Source organism: Harpia harpyja, chromosome 15 (assembly GCF_026419915.1).
Source record: "Harpia harpyja isolate bHarHar1 chromosome 15, bHarHar1 primary haplotype, whole genome shotgun sequence".
Lineage (NCBI taxonomy): Eukaryota > Metazoa > Chordata > Aves > Accipitriformes > Accipitridae > Harpia > Harpia harpyja.
In genome coordinates this window covers 16,376,977-16,395,296 of record NC_068954.1, presented here as the reverse complement: position 1 = coordinate 16,395,296, position 18,320 = coordinate 16,376,977, and the positions used below count along the sequence as shown (strand labels likewise).

The 18,320-nt window shown below is 43.5% G+C and overlaps 1 protein-coding gene across 1 annotated transcript; it reads right to left on the bottom strand.

The window, feature by feature from the left end:
• Positions 1–816: 816 nt before the first annotated feature.
• PDIA6 (protein disulfide isomerase family A member 6) lies at positions 817–15,869 on the bottom strand. The gene is made up of 13 exons (XM_052809503.1): positions 15,769–15,869; positions 12,738–12,879; positions 11,474–11,531; positions 10,574–10,700; positions 9,968–10,074; positions 8,401–8,534; positions 7,863–7,977; positions 6,782–6,922; positions 5,517–5,601; positions 5,351–5,423; positions 4,113–4,271; positions 2,033–2,129; positions 817–1,293 (listed from the first exon to the last, which is right to left on the bottom strand). The coding sequence occupies exons 1-13, from the start codon at positions 15,800–15,802 to the stop codon at positions 1,225–1,227; spliced, it is 1,341 nt and encodes a 446-aa protein (XP_052665463.1). The 5' UTR covers positions 15,803–15,869; the 3' UTR covers positions 817–1,224.
• Between the last annotated feature and the right edge of the window lie 2,451 nt (positions 15,870–18,320).

Here is an 18,320-nt window from a genome sequence, read left to right as displayed (position 1 = left end):
CATCTGCTGGGATGACTTAGAGCTGGAGCACATTTCCTGCACCAAATCAGCAGTCAAGTTACTGTTGGCTACCACTGGTTCTTGCACTGCCTTTCATAGGTATGAGCTACAGGCAATCTCTTACAGATACTAGATGACAAATACCCATATTAAGTTATTTCCTTGAAAGGAGGGGAAACTTTCAGTTCTTTCATTCCTTACTTATAAAGCTGATCAGATGAGGGTCACTTCACTAGACACCAGTACACAAGACATGGAGAGCAACAAAATATAGTAGTATTTTTATTAAAAAAAAGCAGCAGTAACCATCCCCATTCCCAGTCCCGATTCCCCTTCCAAGGAACTAGCAATTTCAAATCAAAGCAATGCCAGATGGGAAGTGAAGAAATATTACCCAATTTGCTGGAGACAGCACCATGGTGTTTTTCTGTTAGCACCTGGAAGTCCTCATGCCCTAAAACAGGGATTAGCTTCACCGCTAATCCTGGGGAAAAGACCAACAGCTCCCAGTGTCTCCAATTGCAGCAGCAACCCCACTTCCATTGTATTAATGATCTTACAAATTCTGGCACAAAGAAGGAGAAAGGCCCTGAGAAGGAATAGGAAAAGGAAGACTGAAGAGCATTTAAACCAAGATTGTCTGTCTAATCAGGCTTTAGGCCAAACTGTCAAGATCATTCACAGCAAGGGGGTGGTTTAGGACTCCCCTCTGCACCATCCTCTCTATTCTACTGTTCATTTTTCAAAAGTCATCCAAAATTGGATAGCTTTTATCATGTGCACCTTTGTTACTCTATACAAGACTAACACTGTATGTCAAAAATAATTGTTTTATTCTTTAATTGAAACAGAAGCTGACCAGGTTCCACCTCCATGAAAAAAATATCACATTTAAAATTGGTTACACTAACAGCCTCCAGTAACACTCAAACAGCACACTATCAACAAAATAAAAACCAAGATGTTCCAAAGAAATATCCATGTTGTCCTCAAAATATTTGTTACACAGAATACAATCAATCAAGTTTACTGGTTATGACAATTCATAGAATTTCTGCAATGTTTTCTTGAGATGCGTACAGTTCACTGCTGCAGTGTATCAGATAGCACAGTGTGTCAGGTGCTATTTCTCCATAAAAAGGCCACTGGAATATCCATCCGATTGTGAACCAGGTTGCGAACTACTGCACAAACTCTCCCAAGAAAAGAAGTTTCTTGAAGATCTCACAGCTCATCTTTATCCCAGTCATCCAGATCCACATCACTGAGATCAATATCATCTTCAACTGGAAGCTGTGAAACGGGGAAGGTTTTGAGCACACATTTAGAAATGCTTAACACCAGGACATCACTAACTTTGAAAGATGCTTACTTCATCCTGAGAGTAAAGCTCCCTCCTGTCATCTCTTTCATGAAATCTCAAATTTATTAAGTACAGGGCAAGTGATCAGAGTTTAAACTAGAAGGTTGTTTTCTACCAATAAAAATGCTCCAGACAAAGGCAAATACAGATAAACTATGTAACAAAACTACCATATTCTATATTTTAATTCCATCTGAAGTAGATCAAAGGATTGTAGTAACTTTGTTTTTTACAGCAATGTTGAACCTTAAGAACATACTTAATCACTGTGTTGTTTATTACACAGGCTTTATCTTACAAACTTTGACATTAAGACTTTGACGGTAATGTCAGCATATTGCAGAACCAAAGTCTCCATGCCATTCGGGTCTTGAATGCATACACTACCACCTCCTTTACTCAGCACAGGTAATAACACATTTCAGCCTCAAGGGATTCAACTTTCAGATTACATCCTAACAGCTAGGCAGGAGTACCTGTCCACAACATCAGATGATGAATCTGGTGTTTGGTCTGGTGGCAGGATTTAGATAATGGGAAACTGTCAACACAACTTGCCACAATCTTTGAAGAACAAGATTTTTCACACTGCCAGTTCTTAGTTACTCTATCCAGTCACTTCTGAACCTAGCAAATCATCAGCACTTTTAGAGATGGAGCACCTCTTACCTCACCATCTTTGCCATCCCAAGGTTCAACTAAATGAATTTTAGGGAAAGCTCCACCACCCACTGGTGCTGTAGAGCCACGACCAACAGATAGTTCCCTGAGAAAAAACAAGTTACAGTTAAGTTTAAGAAGTTTCTCCAGTCTCCATCCACCTGCAACAGCACCTGCTTCACATAAAAGGAAGTAAGCTTTGAGATCTCATCTCTTGAGGCAAATCTAAACTGTCCGGAAGCAAAAGCTTTTCCAATTGAGAAGCAGAAAATGATAGATCCCTTAAAGCAGCATTGCAGATTTACAACTGGATCCAAAGAGACAAACTATGTGAGCTACACCATTTTGTATTTCAGCAGTGTAACAATCATGGATAAATACAGCCCTTTTAACAGTATGTTGTTTACCACTTAAGACAACTCCAAAAGGAGTCTGTAATTCTAGTTTTGAAAGTCACCTGCAACTGTTAACTTGAAATTACTAGTGATTTTTTTAGTGGAGACTAAGCCTCCACAGGTTACAATGGGTATGAGGTATTTGAGACACTCCATCTTGCACTTGCTAGTTAGGCTTGCTCAAAAAGCCTAACATTAAAATCCTGAAGAGCTAATCCCTTTGCATTCTTTCAGAAGCAAATAAGACTGCATCAGCATTCCTCCTTAGATGGAGTCTAGAATTTTTATGCTCGTCTCAGTGCCGATTTCCTTACTTTTGGTCAACACTGTTGAGACTGCCTATTAGGTTACAAAAGCTGCACACAGCAAGCTGAGTTAACAGCCAGCTACATTGACTGTGATTGTACTGCTTTCTTTCGGCAGCACAGCTGCACTGAAGTGTCAAGTAAGAGATTATTCTAGCAAGTACTGCTGTGTAATAAGACAATACCAAACCAATTATCTAATGTAATATAAGCTGTTAAGTTGGCTGTTGTGTCCTGGAAGCACCATCCATCCTTACCAGGAAAGGCCTCACTAAGATGGATTTTGTAGACTAGAGGGAACTTGCCATGTCTGAGAAAGGCAGACGTTTCTCTCACACGCATTAATACAGACTGCCTGGTATTACTCTTCTTGCATCTGAATCCTAAATTTTAGCTGATGCTCTGAGAACATTCCCTTTTTGGCATTAAGAAGAAAGTCTGATCACTTACACAGGTAAGAGAATATAGCACTGTTTCCATTAACCCAGCAGGAACAGGGCTGAATTAACGTGCTGCTTGTGGCAAGGTGGCAAAGAGACTGTTGTACTTGCTTTTGCAATTCTGACTGTCCTCTGCCATTCTCCAAGCAAGGACATAGAAATAACACTGCTAATGTAAGCTCTCAAAGGCTCTTACATACCTTAAGGCAGCTGGTGTTTTATCCAGAAGCAGAGTTCCCACTTCACTTTGACCATGCTTAAGTAACAGTTTAAGTTTAGCTGCTCTGTTTCAGTGCTGCTGCCACCTTCTATGCTCCTGTCCATTTCCTTTCCCCATTCAATTCTTCTCAGCACTGGCTCTTGCCCAACTACGCAAGAGGCAGTTTCAGGGAACTTGAGCTGAGCAGAGAGCTATTGACTTTTTGGATGGATTGCTTCAGCTCTCCCAATTAGCTTATTGGATGCCAGGGGAATGGGGAAGGGGAGGGTGGGAGGGGAAAGACAGGAACAGATGAACCAGAAAGATGAACAGCAACATACAGAACCTCAACAGCACCCATTCAGATTCCCAAACTGGGAACTTCCCAATTACTAATCAGAGTGCACCACTTGAATTAATTAGTATTGATTACCAAGTCCCATTAATTTCTTGAGCTACCAGAGAACCAGAATTTTTCAAGATCAAAGCTCACTTCTGTTTTCAAAAGTTGTGCTAAAATTACCATTTAAGTCTAAATGACCAGCTACTTAATTCTGTCCACCACAAAAAGGTAGCGACTGCTTTAGTAGTTGCAATCCCCACTGAAATCATTCCCTTACTCCAGTGAATGCTCATCCTCTCAATTCTCTTAACTGTGCAAGTCTTGTCTGATCCAGGAGAGCCTGATTTTGGTCTAAACAGTCTCAGCCCCAGTTACAGAAACATTTAAGTCACTTAAAGATTTCATACCTGAGAAACTCATTAATCCCTTGCTCACTGAACGATCCTTTCAGAAGGGCAAATTTCATCTTCCGAGCATTAACAGCTGCCATTGCTGGATAACCAAAGCCTCCAATGCCCAGAGAGCTCTCAAGATCTGACTGAGCGCCTGCTTCTGTCCACAGCCACCTTGAGGAAAAGATAAAATAGAAAATGAATAATTAGGATAGGCACTACAATCATTTTGAAGTTGCACATATCCTGCAACTCTGCAGAGTTCAAGCTGGGCTCTGAATTGCCCTTGACAGTGTCAACTGTTACTGAAGTCAGCAGGGACCAGAGGGTCCCAATCTTGAACCATGTAACAGAAGAAAGCCCCTCCTCAACAACACCTCTAGGCCAACTCCATGCTCACAGCCACTGAAAGCTGGATCAGAACAACAGCCGTGAAAGACAGTCCAGGGAAAGAACTACGTTACCAATCTGAACGAATTACAATTCAGCCTATACTAAGCAAGGTTTAAAATGGCTCAAGTCACAGATCTAAACATGACAAAGTACTGCCCAAAGCACACTGTAGAGGATTTCTGGCCAAAGACTGAAATACCACTATTTCACTCAGTATTAGTGCCTCACTGGTCAGGTCTCAGTTCCTGCAATGCTTAGCAAGTCCCCTGAAGGACCTCTGGAATCAGCCAATCTCAGCATTTTCCCCCAGGCTTTCAAGCCATTTCACACCCTTTTCACAGCAGTCAGTGTGTCAGAACAACTCTCACTTCCCAGAGAAGTCCCACAGATCTTAACCTCTATTTGAGAGGAGGAGAAAAGGCAAAACCTGCTGGCCTGCTTCTCTGAGAGCACGAAACTTGTTAATAAACTGCAATTTACTTTTTTTTTTGTTAAGAATTCAGCAGTCATACCAGCAGACTTACCCACCAGCAAAAGACTCTAAAAGAAACTGGATAAATACTGCCCTAAAATATTTTAGCATTCAGAACAAAAGATGCTTAACCTGATCTCATTAATGCTTAGATATCACTTGTAAATGCAGGATTTGAGAGGTGGATGAAATGAAAAAAACCAATCAGCAGTTTATTCTAAAGCCACAGCATCCCCTCCCACAGTACAGTTAGTGGAATACCAACATATACCGTCCCGAACAAGGAACAACTCTTATCTGCAGATGAATCACTCATACAAATTCCATCCTGTTATCTCTAAAAACATTCACATCTTTTCCAAGAGGACCAGTCTACAATGACACTTACCCCCACATTTTCTTTTTGTATTTTTCAGCCATTTTTAACATGACATCGAGGTAAGAATTCCTCCCTGAAGCTCCTGTTTGTTAGACAGAATTGGACAAGTTAAAAACCACAACTAAATGCTTCAAGTGACAAATTCATACAGAAGTCTGCTTGCTTGTATATCTACCTGTGTCAAGAATATGAGGCAGGACAGAAATGATGCAGAGCTGATGAGCATCACAGGTACTCTTCAGAACATCTTCATTAATTATCTAGAAGAAAGCCACAGAAAGTCAGTGAGAGTAAGACTTGGTTACCCAGCTGTGACCGCACTTCCCTCCAACAGCCTATCAACTCCATTCTACAAGGTAATAAGCATTGAAGCAACTTGACACAAAAACTTACAAGCTTCTCCTACTTCACTGGTCCCCCAACACAAGACCGATTACAAAGAGTTCACAAAATCTTCTGTTGAGACTTGCAGCAACAGGAAATAAGCAGTACCAAATAAGGTTTACAGAGAGCATGGTAAGATGTCACTTCTTGCTCCAAATCCCTGTCCTTGGACCAGGGCTAGAAACAGCACGCCCACACCTATGCATATGCCTATAGGTTTCATTCATGGTGCTACTAGCATAAGGAGAGCCAGCAGGGTGCAGCATTTGCTGAAGATGAGGACATTTCATCAACATTAACAGAGCAATACCATTTTTGTGTGATCTACCTTAAAAAGGAATCAACCCATTTATCTACATCAGTGGTCTCCAAATTTTGACTGTGCACCCCATCAGTAAAAAAATTTCTAAGCAAGCAGCCCTGATATATGTATTTTAAACATGTACTACTGTACTAACATATACATTATAAAGCATACAGAAAATAGACATTTTAAAAGGATAACAAGGATGAAATAAACATTTTAAAATATCTTTATTAATGGTACAAATTTTTTTTTCCTGCACCCCAGTGGGTTGTCTTGCATACACCCCACTTTGGAGACAACTGATCACCATTTCAAATCTACCAACATCAAGCTGAAACTAGAAGTCACCATACAGAGGGTGGATTTTTTTGGCCAACAAGCAAGATGTCATCATGCATCTCCTAATGGATGGCTTACAAATGACAAAACCCTGCCCTCTTGTAAAAAAAAAAAAAAAAGGCATGGCACAGAACCCAACATTTTGACTCTTCCTCAAGAGAGGATTCAGACACTCTGGCACCATTCTGTCAGTGCCTTCAATGTATCAATTCTGATAATCTTTCAGTCAACAACAAATTCACAGTAAAAAAATAACAGAAAGCTGAATGATCAGTCTTGTCATCCTTGACCTGCTGCAAAACAGTGTGCAAGCAGCATATTTAGGCTGTTTTTACAGTTGATACAGTCCTATAAAAACTGCTGCAAAGGATATGACAGAAAAGCACTTTGAAAAAAGGATGTAGAGGTACCTCCAGGAGCTCAGGCGGTGGTGCATTATCAGAAAACAGATCCAGAGCACGAGCAATGATATCAGATCTAGTTCTCCCACCATCATAATCAACAGGGTCTTCCCCTTTCTGGAAGATTTTAATGGTGGGAAATCCACGAATCTGAAAGACAAGTTTAAGCCATCAGCTCAAATCTGAATATTTATGGTGGAAGTTATCTGCTACTCTGATGTGTTCTAGATTAAGAGAAAGGGAGAGAGAACATCTACATGAATTCAGTCTCACAGCAGGTTATAAATGAACCTGAACAATTTTGTAGCTTGCTACTTGTGCAACAATTCAAAACAAAAGCTAACACACACTGAAACACTGTTTTAAGTTTCAGGCCTGATGAATCAGCAATGGTGTCACCTCAATTTAGACACACCAAGCACTGCAGGTTTAAGTGCCATGAGGACTATCTTAACTCTTTGTATTTATTAGACATTAGTTTCCCAATTTATCTGTAGGGAAACAGCACTGTGGCTACATGGCAACAAGTGGATCTTAAGCTCCCTCTGCTACATTTCCAGTAAAACTTGTTCAGTGTTCATGCCGACTGCCAGCCACGTACACTTAAAGGTAAACTAAGCAGCACACTAAGTTCCCTGTACTGTATTAAAAATTCAAGAGTATCAGTTCACTTTGGGCACACATCATAGCTGATCTGGGCAGCTAATACTGTTGGAGTGATCCCTGATAACTGGCTCCAACATGTACAGGTACATGTGGGGGTCCTGAAGATGCTCAGCCAGCACAAACAGTCTGAAAGGAGAGATCTCTCACTTCAGATGATAAAGGTATACAAGATCTTACAGAAATGAACAGCCTTTTTCATCAGCATCATCCAGATTTATTCCTTTCTTCTCACTCCATTTACTTATATTGTTACTAACATTCAGGAATGAATTATTTGCGGAAAAATGGTATGTGTCACTTAACATTATTCTTAGCACAAAACATTTAAGAGGTATCAGATTAAGGAACAGTTCAGTAAGCATTAAAGGGAAATCTGACATGCTAGAGATGGAAAGGAAATTGTAACCACTGCAGAGACATTTACCCCGTATCGGCCTGCCAGCATCTGATTGACTGTTGCATCTACTGCAGCCAGCTTTACTTTTCCCTTTGTTTGTTCTTTCACCTCAGTGGCAGCAGCTGCCCATTCTGGTTCCAGGCTGAAAAACAAAGAGTACAAGTGCTCTAAGCTCTCTTAGAGCTAGCAAAAGTATACTACGTTCCACCATTCTGTAGCATACTCCACTCAGGGAAAAAAATAAAGTCTCTGCAGAGAATGACAGCTAGGAGGGTTATTCCAAATGAGACTGAAGTCCTGCAACTGAAGAAATGAAAAGGTTAATAAAACTTCTGGATCTTATTTCCACTGGTAACTGGGAATTTTACTGCTAAGGAGGAATGCAGCCAGAGCACCACCAAGGTGCCCTGAGCAGGAAAAGCCCACATGTTTTTGTTAAAAACACCTTACAGAAAACCCCACTTCCGATATACCAGAGATGCAAGGTCTCTTTTAGGGGATTAAGGGTATCGCACAAAACTAAGCACTAATGGGAAATGAATTGTCAAAGAAAAACCTCATTTACTTTTTGCAGTGCCCACACCATGGGGCATAAAACTCCACCATCCATACATCGTCACTATTTATGACGTTCTTATCAAAGTTGTCATCGGTCAGCTCAATCACATCCTTCTTATCTGCACCTCCGCTCTCTCGGCTCTGTAAGAAACAAACAGACCCTCACATAAGATGTAACCAAAATTGGTTTCCCACACAAGCCCTCTCCTGTGTGTTATGTCATACAATATGGTCTTTATTTGAATGAGATACAAAAAAGGCAGTATTAGGTCGTACAACTTTCCCATTTTAGAACTGACAATACACTCAGCCTACTCCCAGAGCACTTTCAAGAAACAGCAAGTGAACCTTCTCAAAAAAAAAAAAAAAGAGAAATCAAGTCAAAATGACTAACAAGATGTGGGAACACTTCCCCAGTTCTTCATGCTCTGATCTGTCCAAGAACAAAGTGCTCTCTAAGACCCCACCACCCCACTGTGCCCTGGTTTCCAGGCAAAACAAACGTGTGAGTGCAATACACACTACAGGGTACAGTCCACCTAGGTCTTTTATCTTGCCAGCCTGAGGATGTTGGAGTATACTTGCTCCATGATTTATAAACAGTAGTAGGAGCCAGAAGCTTTTCGATTTACCTTCAGGGAGAAATCCAGCAAGCCAACATCAGAACACTACCAAATCAGAAAAAACTCACCCATCTAGCTTAGACTAGGACTAGACAAATGGTACTTAAACCATTTGGAGAATGGGGCTCACAGAGACCTCAAAGGGAGACGCACCTGGGGAAGAATAACCCCATGCACCAGTACACACTGGGGACTGACTAGCTGGAAAACAGCTTTTCAGAGAGGGATCTGGGGGTCCTGGTGGACAAGCTGAGCATAAGCCAGCACTGCACCCCTGTGGCAAAGGCACCCCACAGTCTCCCGAGCTGCACTAGGCCAGCAGGTCTGGGGAGGTGAACTTGCTCTCTGCTCAGCACTGTGTGAAACACCTGGAGTGCTGTGTCTAGTTCTGGGCTCCCCAGTATAAGAGGCATACACACACTGGAGCAAGTCCAGCCAAGGGTAAAAGCTGATTCAGGGCTTTAAGCATCTGAAATATGACAAGAGGTTGAGAAAGCTGGGATTGCTCAGCTGAAAAGAGAAGGCTTAGCATGGATCCTATCCAGGTATATAAATACCCAAATGGAAGGGAGTAAAGAAAACAAAGGCAGACTCTTTTCTGCAATGCCCAGTGTCAGGACAAAAAGGGCTTAAGTTGAAATACAGGAATTTAATTTAAACATAAGAGAAAACTTTTCTACTGTAAGGGTGGTCAAACACTGGAACAGGTTGCCCAAAGAGTGCAGTCCATGTGGAGTCTCAGTCCTTGGAGATACTCACAACTTGATGGGACACAGCCCTGAGCAATCTGCTCTAGTTGACCCGGCAATGGGCAGGGGGGCTGGACTAGACAACCTCCAGAGGTCCCTTCCAACTTCACCTATTCTGTGAACTGAGTCAGGAGCACAAGCTCCGATCTCCTGTACAGGACAGTCTCCAGTTGAAAACAAACACATACATTCCCTCAAATACCTGTTTCCCAGAATTATATCCTCCACTTCTGCCACTAAGACGGTCTTTCACCAGGGACCGAAGAGCACTTAGAGCAGCATCAACAATAGCATCACTTGTCCTACCACCTGCAACACAGCAAAATGAGCGATTAAAGCATCAAAAGGCCAGTTTAAGGTAGGCCTCTGACTTAATTACAAACTTAATATTCCTTCACCCTGAGGATTTTTCAGGAAAAGCAGGACTGGGCTATAAGTGATATGGTAGTAGTGGTGGGACATCACTGACTTAAACACAAGCAGCAGGATTGACTTCACTCCACTTTTCAACTACTCACCTTATCTGATGGGGTGGGTGACTCTGGCAAGCTCCCAGTAAACAGGAAGAAAGGAATAATTCTTTGGATCTGCCTATCAACCTCCACCAACTACAAACGGCAGGTGGGACTGTTAGCGCATGCTACAACATGCACAATTTGGTCAAACAAGTCCCACCCATCTGCCTCTCAGTTACTATAAGGACTAGACAGGAAGGAAACACCACACAAGACAGCATTAACAGCTACCATAATTACTGTATTCAGGGAAGTTTTTAGGCATGCAACACGTGAAAGAGCACCACATTTACCCTGATAATCCTCTGCTTTGTTTTTGTTGGCTCCAAATATCTTGATAGTCGGAAACCCTCTGACTCCATACTGTCCACCCAAGGACTGATGTTTATCTGCATCTACTGCACCTACTTTCACTACACCCTGTGGAAATAAAAACCAAAAACTAAGACAAGACTTCTACAGTGATTTAACACATTGTATACTCTGTGCGCGCTGGAGAGAAAAAGAGTTATTAGGAGGGTAAGAAAACAGTCACCATAAGAGGCGTTTATCCCCCCAAAAGCATTAAACTACAGAACACCATATATGTCCCTTTCTTTCTTCATCCTGACAAACAAAACTGTAAATTGTTTGGGTTTTTTTTTAGTTGGGTTTTGTTTGGTTGGTTTGGGGTTTTTTGTTTTTCTGGTTTTATTATTTTTAAGAAGGGAAATATATTTTACATAGGCAAGAGTTTAGCAAATCACTACATGACCAAGTTTTCTGCAATTAAAGAAATACTCATCACCAACAGCTTACAAAGCTGTTTTCAACTATTCGGTTCATTCTGTTAAGAGGCAGGTGACAGAACAGCAAGGAAGAAAAGAAACATGCTATTTTGGGGGATGGCTGGGTTCTAATGTCCTCTGGTGCTGTTAAAAGCAGCCCTGAAAAACAGTAACAGGAATTCACAGGGACAGAACTGACTTGCTTCCTGTACAATTCAATGGCTTCTTTTAAAAAAAAAAAAAAAAAAACCCACAAAAATCTGACTTTAAGTGCCTCTGACTGGTCACTTCTCTGACTGGACAAGTACGATTAAAGTGATATGGTTTTGGGGACCAAACCCCACCTCCATGTTCCCAAGCCAGATGACAAACAGCCAAATTCTCCTCAATCCACTGCCACAAGCACATTTCAAAAGTTAAACTTACTCTTAATGCTGTTGCTGCTTTCTTCCACTCAGGGGTTAGTCTTTGACAATGACCACACCTTTAAAAAAAACAAAACCAAAACCAACAGTAATTGTCATTCAGATCTGACAACTATTTCATGAAGTAGAGTGGTCTTGTTGGGTTTGCAATTACAGAACAGTCACTCACAGCAAATTGTGGTAGACTTAAGATCTACTCATGAGGAGGGGAAGAGGCTATGCCACAACATCACATCATCACTCAGACTTCTGAAGAGAAACCTCCACGTGTATTACATAAGTGCACACACACACAAAAAAGCTAACTGGCTTTCCTAACACAGAGGCAAATGTGCACACCAAAATCCAGATATGCACACTAGTCTGCTTGTTGCAAGCTAAAATGGACCTGTGATGAGGCCTGAAAAAATTATTCTAGAGGTAACTTCTTAACTAGCAAGAATTTGTGGCACAACATTTCCTGGAGGTGTCTAGGGGAAAAGACCAACAGCTGGCCAGCAACTAGCATATAATCACAGCATCACAAATCTGTAGAGAAAGAGGAGCTGCTCATTTACTTGTACCAGTTCTACACTATTACCATTGTTCAACAGAGCTTTCTGTTGCCTGTAAAACTGCAACAACACTAGAAGCAGCACAGCAAGCTTTCCCCTAAACCTCTCGGTCCAGAGTCAGGCTGTTGCAGTCAATGAAAGGCCCCTTTCTACAGAACGTGGAGCTTTGGATGGCAATAGCACAGAGGATTTGTGCAAAGATGGAATATACATCACCAGAATTTACATGGAAGAGATTCCACACACTGGACATGAGCAGGATGGGAGATAGAGGTGCTAAATTAAGATGCACAAAGCCAGTATTTTTCAATGGAAATGGGAAATTCTAAGTGTGAATTCAGATCTGTGCTTTCACATCAGAATCAGGTTCAGAAAGAAAGAAGCGAGGAGCCTTCTCACTTATTGATCCACTAACCACTTTGATCAGTCATTTTTAATACTAATTTCAGTAGAGAAATTGAAGTAGTAAAATGGCATACAGGCTTTTGTTATTAGACCCTACTTGCCAACTTGAAACCAATTCCTGCCTTTTTCCCCTCTTGATGATATTTAAAATAGGAATCCCAACTACAGCTATTTGGCTAGTCACGAGGCCATCAAACTGATAACTGTACTGCCAACAACTGAATGAAACCCCGGACTGATCAGCAGCAGATTCCTATGCTGCTCCTCCATGATAAGAGCAAATAAGTACGCAGCTGTAATTCTTACCATGGGGCGTAGAACTCCACGAGCCACAGGCTCTCACTCTGAATGACCTCCTTGTTGAAGTTAGTTGGTGTTAGCTCTATCACATCATCACTGGCTGAATATAAACAGTTAACTGCCAGGAATAACGTACAGCTCACTGTGCCTAGAACAAAAAGCAAAGCAGTCAGCATTCCTGCAGAACATTTATGATTCTCCTGTTGCCATGGCTAAATCACCTCCCCACTGCCTGCAAATCAGCGGCGGGGGGAGGAAATCAGGGAAAGGGATTCCAGTTTGGCTGGAAAAAAAGGAACTTAAGGCAAGATATACGCTTTCCCTCCTCACTTAAATCCTGATTCCACAGGATCATGTAATATATTCTCTGTGCCTAAAGCTAGCTGGAATTATGCCACCCCTGCTATGGCCCTCCAGACAGTCTTTTGTCAAAGCTGCTACCCTAAATACTCCTGGTACAAAACCAGCAGAACTTCCACAGGGATCCCCGTGATAAGCTATGTTTTCTTTCAGTTCTTTCTCACAGAAACTCCTAAACCAACTGTCCACACCTCTTGCACAGCAGGCACTCAAACACATCTTTTATAGGATCACATAATGCAGGACTGTCCCAACTAGTCTTAGTACAGTTACGGTGATTTTAGGACCAGCACTTGATGCATTGGTAGTGTAAGGAGCTCCTTCATTCTTGGTCATAAGGATCTTGGTCTACCAGTAATTCATCTCTCTAGCAACAGACTGGAGAACAACAGCTAAATCTCTCTGGTTCACAACTCCAGCACTCTTAGAATGCTAAAAAAAAAAAGTTATCATTAAAAGGTACAAGGAAATTGCTTTCTCTTAAGAAGACTTCATACTTCTGGTCACTTCAGGATCTTATTATTGCTTGCAACTTTGCACATAAAACCTTGTAATCCTTCCTTCTACCTAGTCAGAGAGCTTGAGAGATGACTTGATGAAAGATGACAAGCATCTCTGTAACAAAATTCACATAGCAAAAGACTTTTCCTAATCCACCAAAGACTGGAGGAAGTAAGAGCTCAGACACTGCAGTTCGAACTAGGCAAAAAACAATTGGCTTTGCTGCAAGCGGTTAATAACTTGCATGGTAAGCTGCACATTCTCTCTCAAGACTGAATGTGAGAGGAAGATACAGTTCAGTGATGCAGAAACCCTACAGCACATGGTACACAGACTGCACAGCATCACCTACACTTTATCAGTCCTGCTCAAGAAAAGCCAGTTTCATTACACCTATTCTGTAGGTGAGAGAAGCTGACAAATAACATCTTCCAGGTTACTCTGCCAGAGATCAGGAGTGAATTGCCACACTGCAACCCAGTCCCCTATCCACTGCACCACTCCCCCTCCTAATGGCTTCTTCTAGCCCTAGGACCCAAGCCTTTTCTTTTGGCGTGATCCCAGTTGGTTTCCACCACCAGATTCACACATTAGATTGGCTCTCTCCCTTCAGTATGCCCCCACACAAACAGCACTGATCAACTGACTTCCAAGGCGATCTGTGGCTGTCACAGCATGTTACAGTGACCTACAGTAGCCGCTGCCGCTGGGGTAGAGTAAGAAAACAAGGATGGAAAAAACTACTTGAACGTTACAGTCATTCTCAAGAGAGAAACCCTTTTCTAGATGGAAAGAGAGCATTAAATCGAAACCAGCATGTTGTGGCATCACCTAACGAGATCTCTGGCAGAATACATTCAGAAGCTGAACAGAGTTCACTCAGCCATTTCTGTCACTTCAAATAGAGAAGTTCTAGCTTATGCAAAAACACCTAAAGAGAACTCATGAAAGAAAGCACGTGGTGAAATTCACCTAGTCACGTATCACTGCATTTTTGTTTAAGCTATGACTCATGAACTGGTAGCATAACTTTCCTTTCTATAGTATAATTTTCAAGATTTAATTCATCTTTAGCAAATAAAACGCTCATTTTCCTACAAGTATCTAAGCCAGGAAAATGCAAATCTGTCCTTGACATTAAAGCAAAAAAAAAAATCTCAGATAATCTGATTTTGAAAGTTGTTTTCTAAGGTAAGCAAATTAGATAGACAGGAGCACGGTTAAACCAACTAAGGCAGCCCCATGCTGGTATTGCTAGTCCTCAGCGAAAAGCCAAATTGTAACTCTTAAGATTTGTTAAAAAAAGCTTTTGCCACTGGATGATGATTCTGTGAACTTCCTCCTTAAAATACCCACCCCTTCTGCAGCAGAGCTCGGTGTGCTGAAGTTCACCCGTCCCTGCACATCTGTGCTCGGTGAGCGAGAGCCTTCCCCGTTCGGCCCCGTGCAGTGTTAGCTGCACCTTCGGTATTTCTATAAAGGGGTCCGCGGGGGACTACTTAACAGGTTTACCGATTTATTCGGCACAGAAGACCCAGCAGCAGCGGGAGGGGAAGAGGAAGTACAATTCCCCACGGACTCCTCCCTTTGTCTTCAGTCATTACTTTCTGACTGCCCTTACAGCACTAGATCCCAGTTCAGGGCAGCCGGGCAAGTAAAACATCACCATTTACTGGAAATCAAAGCGGTTCGGATTTTTTTTTTTTTTAATTAGGGTGAGAGATAACCACCATTTTCTTTTTTTTGTTGTTGTTGCTGGGATCTTTAGGCCGCCTACCCGCGCTCCGGTTACCCACCGAGTAACCGGGGGCGGCGCGGCGTGCCCCCCCCGGCCCGGGGGCACAGCGGCTCGGACCGGCAGCGGCCGAAAGGCGGCTGCAGGCGCTGCCCCCCCACTCCACGAGCCACCCGCCGGCCACCCCGGAGCGCGGCCCGCACGGCCTAGAGCCCTCACCCCATCCCCGAGCGGGAGACGGGCGCACGGCGGCTCCCAGCCCCTCCCCAGCGGCCGGACGGCCGCCCGCCCGCTCGCTCGCTCAGCCCGGCGCCCAGCTCCCGCCCGCCGCGACGGGCCGGGCCCACACCGGAAAGCCGGGACGAAGGAAGCCGTGGCCAGCTGGCCGCCCCCTCACGCCACCCGGCCAGCCCCCCATCCCCCGGTCCCCTCGGCTCCTACCCCACCAGAGACGGCCCGCAGCGCGCGCCCCCATGGCTGCCCCCCGCTCCCTCGGCCGCCGCTACTAGAGCCTGTCCGCCCCGCCCCCCGGCCCACGCGCCGCGCGTTCCGCGCCGTGGCCGCCGCCCATTGGCGGCGCCGGCGCTCGCGCACTGGCATAGCCAATGGGCGACGGCCGCGTCAATCGCTGCTGGGCGCGGGTGGCCGGAGGAGGCTCTGAGGGGCGGAGGAGGAGGGTGGGGCCTGGCCTGGCCTGGCCTGGCGGGCCGGGGCCGGGGCCGGGGCCGGGGCGGGAGCGGGAGCGGGAGCGGGAGCGGGGTCCCGGGGTTGGCCGGGAGCTGCCGAGGGCAGGAGGGTGGCAGAGGTGTGCCTGGTGAGCGCTGCCAGCAGGCTGCCCCGGGCAAAGCGCTCTCAGCCTGCTCCTAGCGGCTTCCCAGGGTCCTGCTGCAGTCAGAGTGCCCTCAGCTGCTCCCCGCCTCGCAGCCCTGGTGGGTGTCTGGGTCTGGGCTGAAACCCACGCAAGCCTTCAGGGAGAAGGAAGGCAAGCCAGTGTTTTGTCCTGTTTAGTGCCCGAGCTTCTTTTGTACCGCTTCTCAGTGCAAACGTAAGTCTCAAGGACTTGACAGTCCGAATGGTGTCACTGTGAAAACCAAGGCGGGCATCTAGGTTTGAAAAAAAATTAAATTGTTTGCGAGTCACAAGCTTCCGTGTAAAAGTAGAAATTAGCCTAGCTGCATCTGCTGTAGGCCAAGGAAATAAAAGTAGGGGGAGAGGGCAGCTGGTGCATGTTGGTACGAGTGCTGTTAAAACCTAGATAACCTGCTTGTATCCAACAGAGACTTGGAAAGTTTGGGTCCAGCAGCACAATGTGTATATGGCTATTTTGTATGAAAAATCAGGATCCCAGTTCAAAAGCTTCAGCAACAACAGATTAAAAAAGCTGGTTGTTGTTCCCCCCCCCGCCCCCCATGACTACACATTGTAGGAGGGTACTAGAGCTTGGGGCTATGTTGTTGGTGGGCATAGATGCAGACAAAAGGTTTTTGCAAAGCTAGGATTCAGCGGTTAAGTGAGCTGTCAATTTTTTAGTGTAGTGGTAGTAGCTGGACTTAATGTACCGTTGAAATAGAATTTTTCAGCAGTTGGATCTTAAGTGGTCTAAATTTTACCCCCATCCATACGCCCATTGCTTCATGCTCACAAGTAGCGCTTTTCAGTACGATTAAGTCCTGCTTTTTAAGAGTATGAAATTGTTAGCACAGTAGTGAGAACAGGCAGCCATTTTCACCTTAAAGTTGTTTCAGATATGGAGGAACAGGGATGCATGAAATAAAAGTTTTAACCAGAATGGCTATAAAATACTGATATCTTGGCATTTCCATCCATAAAAGGGCAGCCTTTTGAGCAGGCAGGTTCAAGTTTGTGGCGATTCCTAGATCTTAAGATAAAACATACCTCACCTAGTATTTTAGTGACTCCTAAAGCAAACAGGAGCTGCTCTGCAGACTATCTTTCCCAAGGAAATGAGTATTTCTCTTAAGTTTCACCAGTATGATGAAAAAAATAAACATGACACCTTGGGGCACTATTGAGCAGTTAGCATGACATTGGCTCCAGGTAAAATCCTCAAAACCAGAAATAATTAAAGGATAGTTTTATGGCATGTAAATTGGCAGAGAAAGTTGATAATTTGGGGTGGGTGGCTAATAGAAGGAACTGGGTAGAGGTAGTGTATTTTATTTTGCGTCAGTGTCATGCAACAGTTGAGTGGCTGTGTTTAACATTTCTATAGCACCAAGAAACCTGTGTTAAAGTACCTATTGCTGAATAAGAAGCTTTTAACACAGATCTTTACTGACTCGGTAAATTCCTAGTGAATTACTGCAGGAAAAAATTCTATACCAGGAGCAAGTCAACATTTTTATGTGTGTTCTGGAAATATACCTAAGATACTGCTGATAAAACCTGCACCAAGACAAATATTAGTACAGTGATAAATAACGATGAAAATAGGGCAATGATACAGGGTATTTGATAAATGAGCTGCCTTCAGACAAAACGCTTTTAAGGGTTTTAATGAGTTCGCGTGAGGCTTTACTATCTCAGTGAAGACGGTACTTGAATGGAGTCTCTGAAAGAGATTTAGATGCTGTTTCTCGATTGCAGCATGAACTTCTGTGATATTCCTGGCAAAAAACCTCATGTGATTCATGGCTACATAAAAAGGGGAAGAATGGAAAGATACTTTGTCTGCAGAGGTTAATGAGACAAGTTATTGAGTCTATATTTAAAAATGTATAGGTAATTGTAGGGACAGGATTAGAAGGGACTTTGCAGATTTCTGAGGTCAGCACACTGATGCAGCAGAAACCGTTTTGTGTATGAGTCTGTGAGACCTCATGGATGCGTGCTGGGGAGCCGGCTGATACAAAACCTGACATCAGTTACCAGAGAAAGGAAATACAGTGTTTGAAGAACACTTGTACAGAAAAGACAAGGAGAGGATTAATGTTATAAATGTAAGGAATGTTCTGGTATTGCAGGGATCTTGC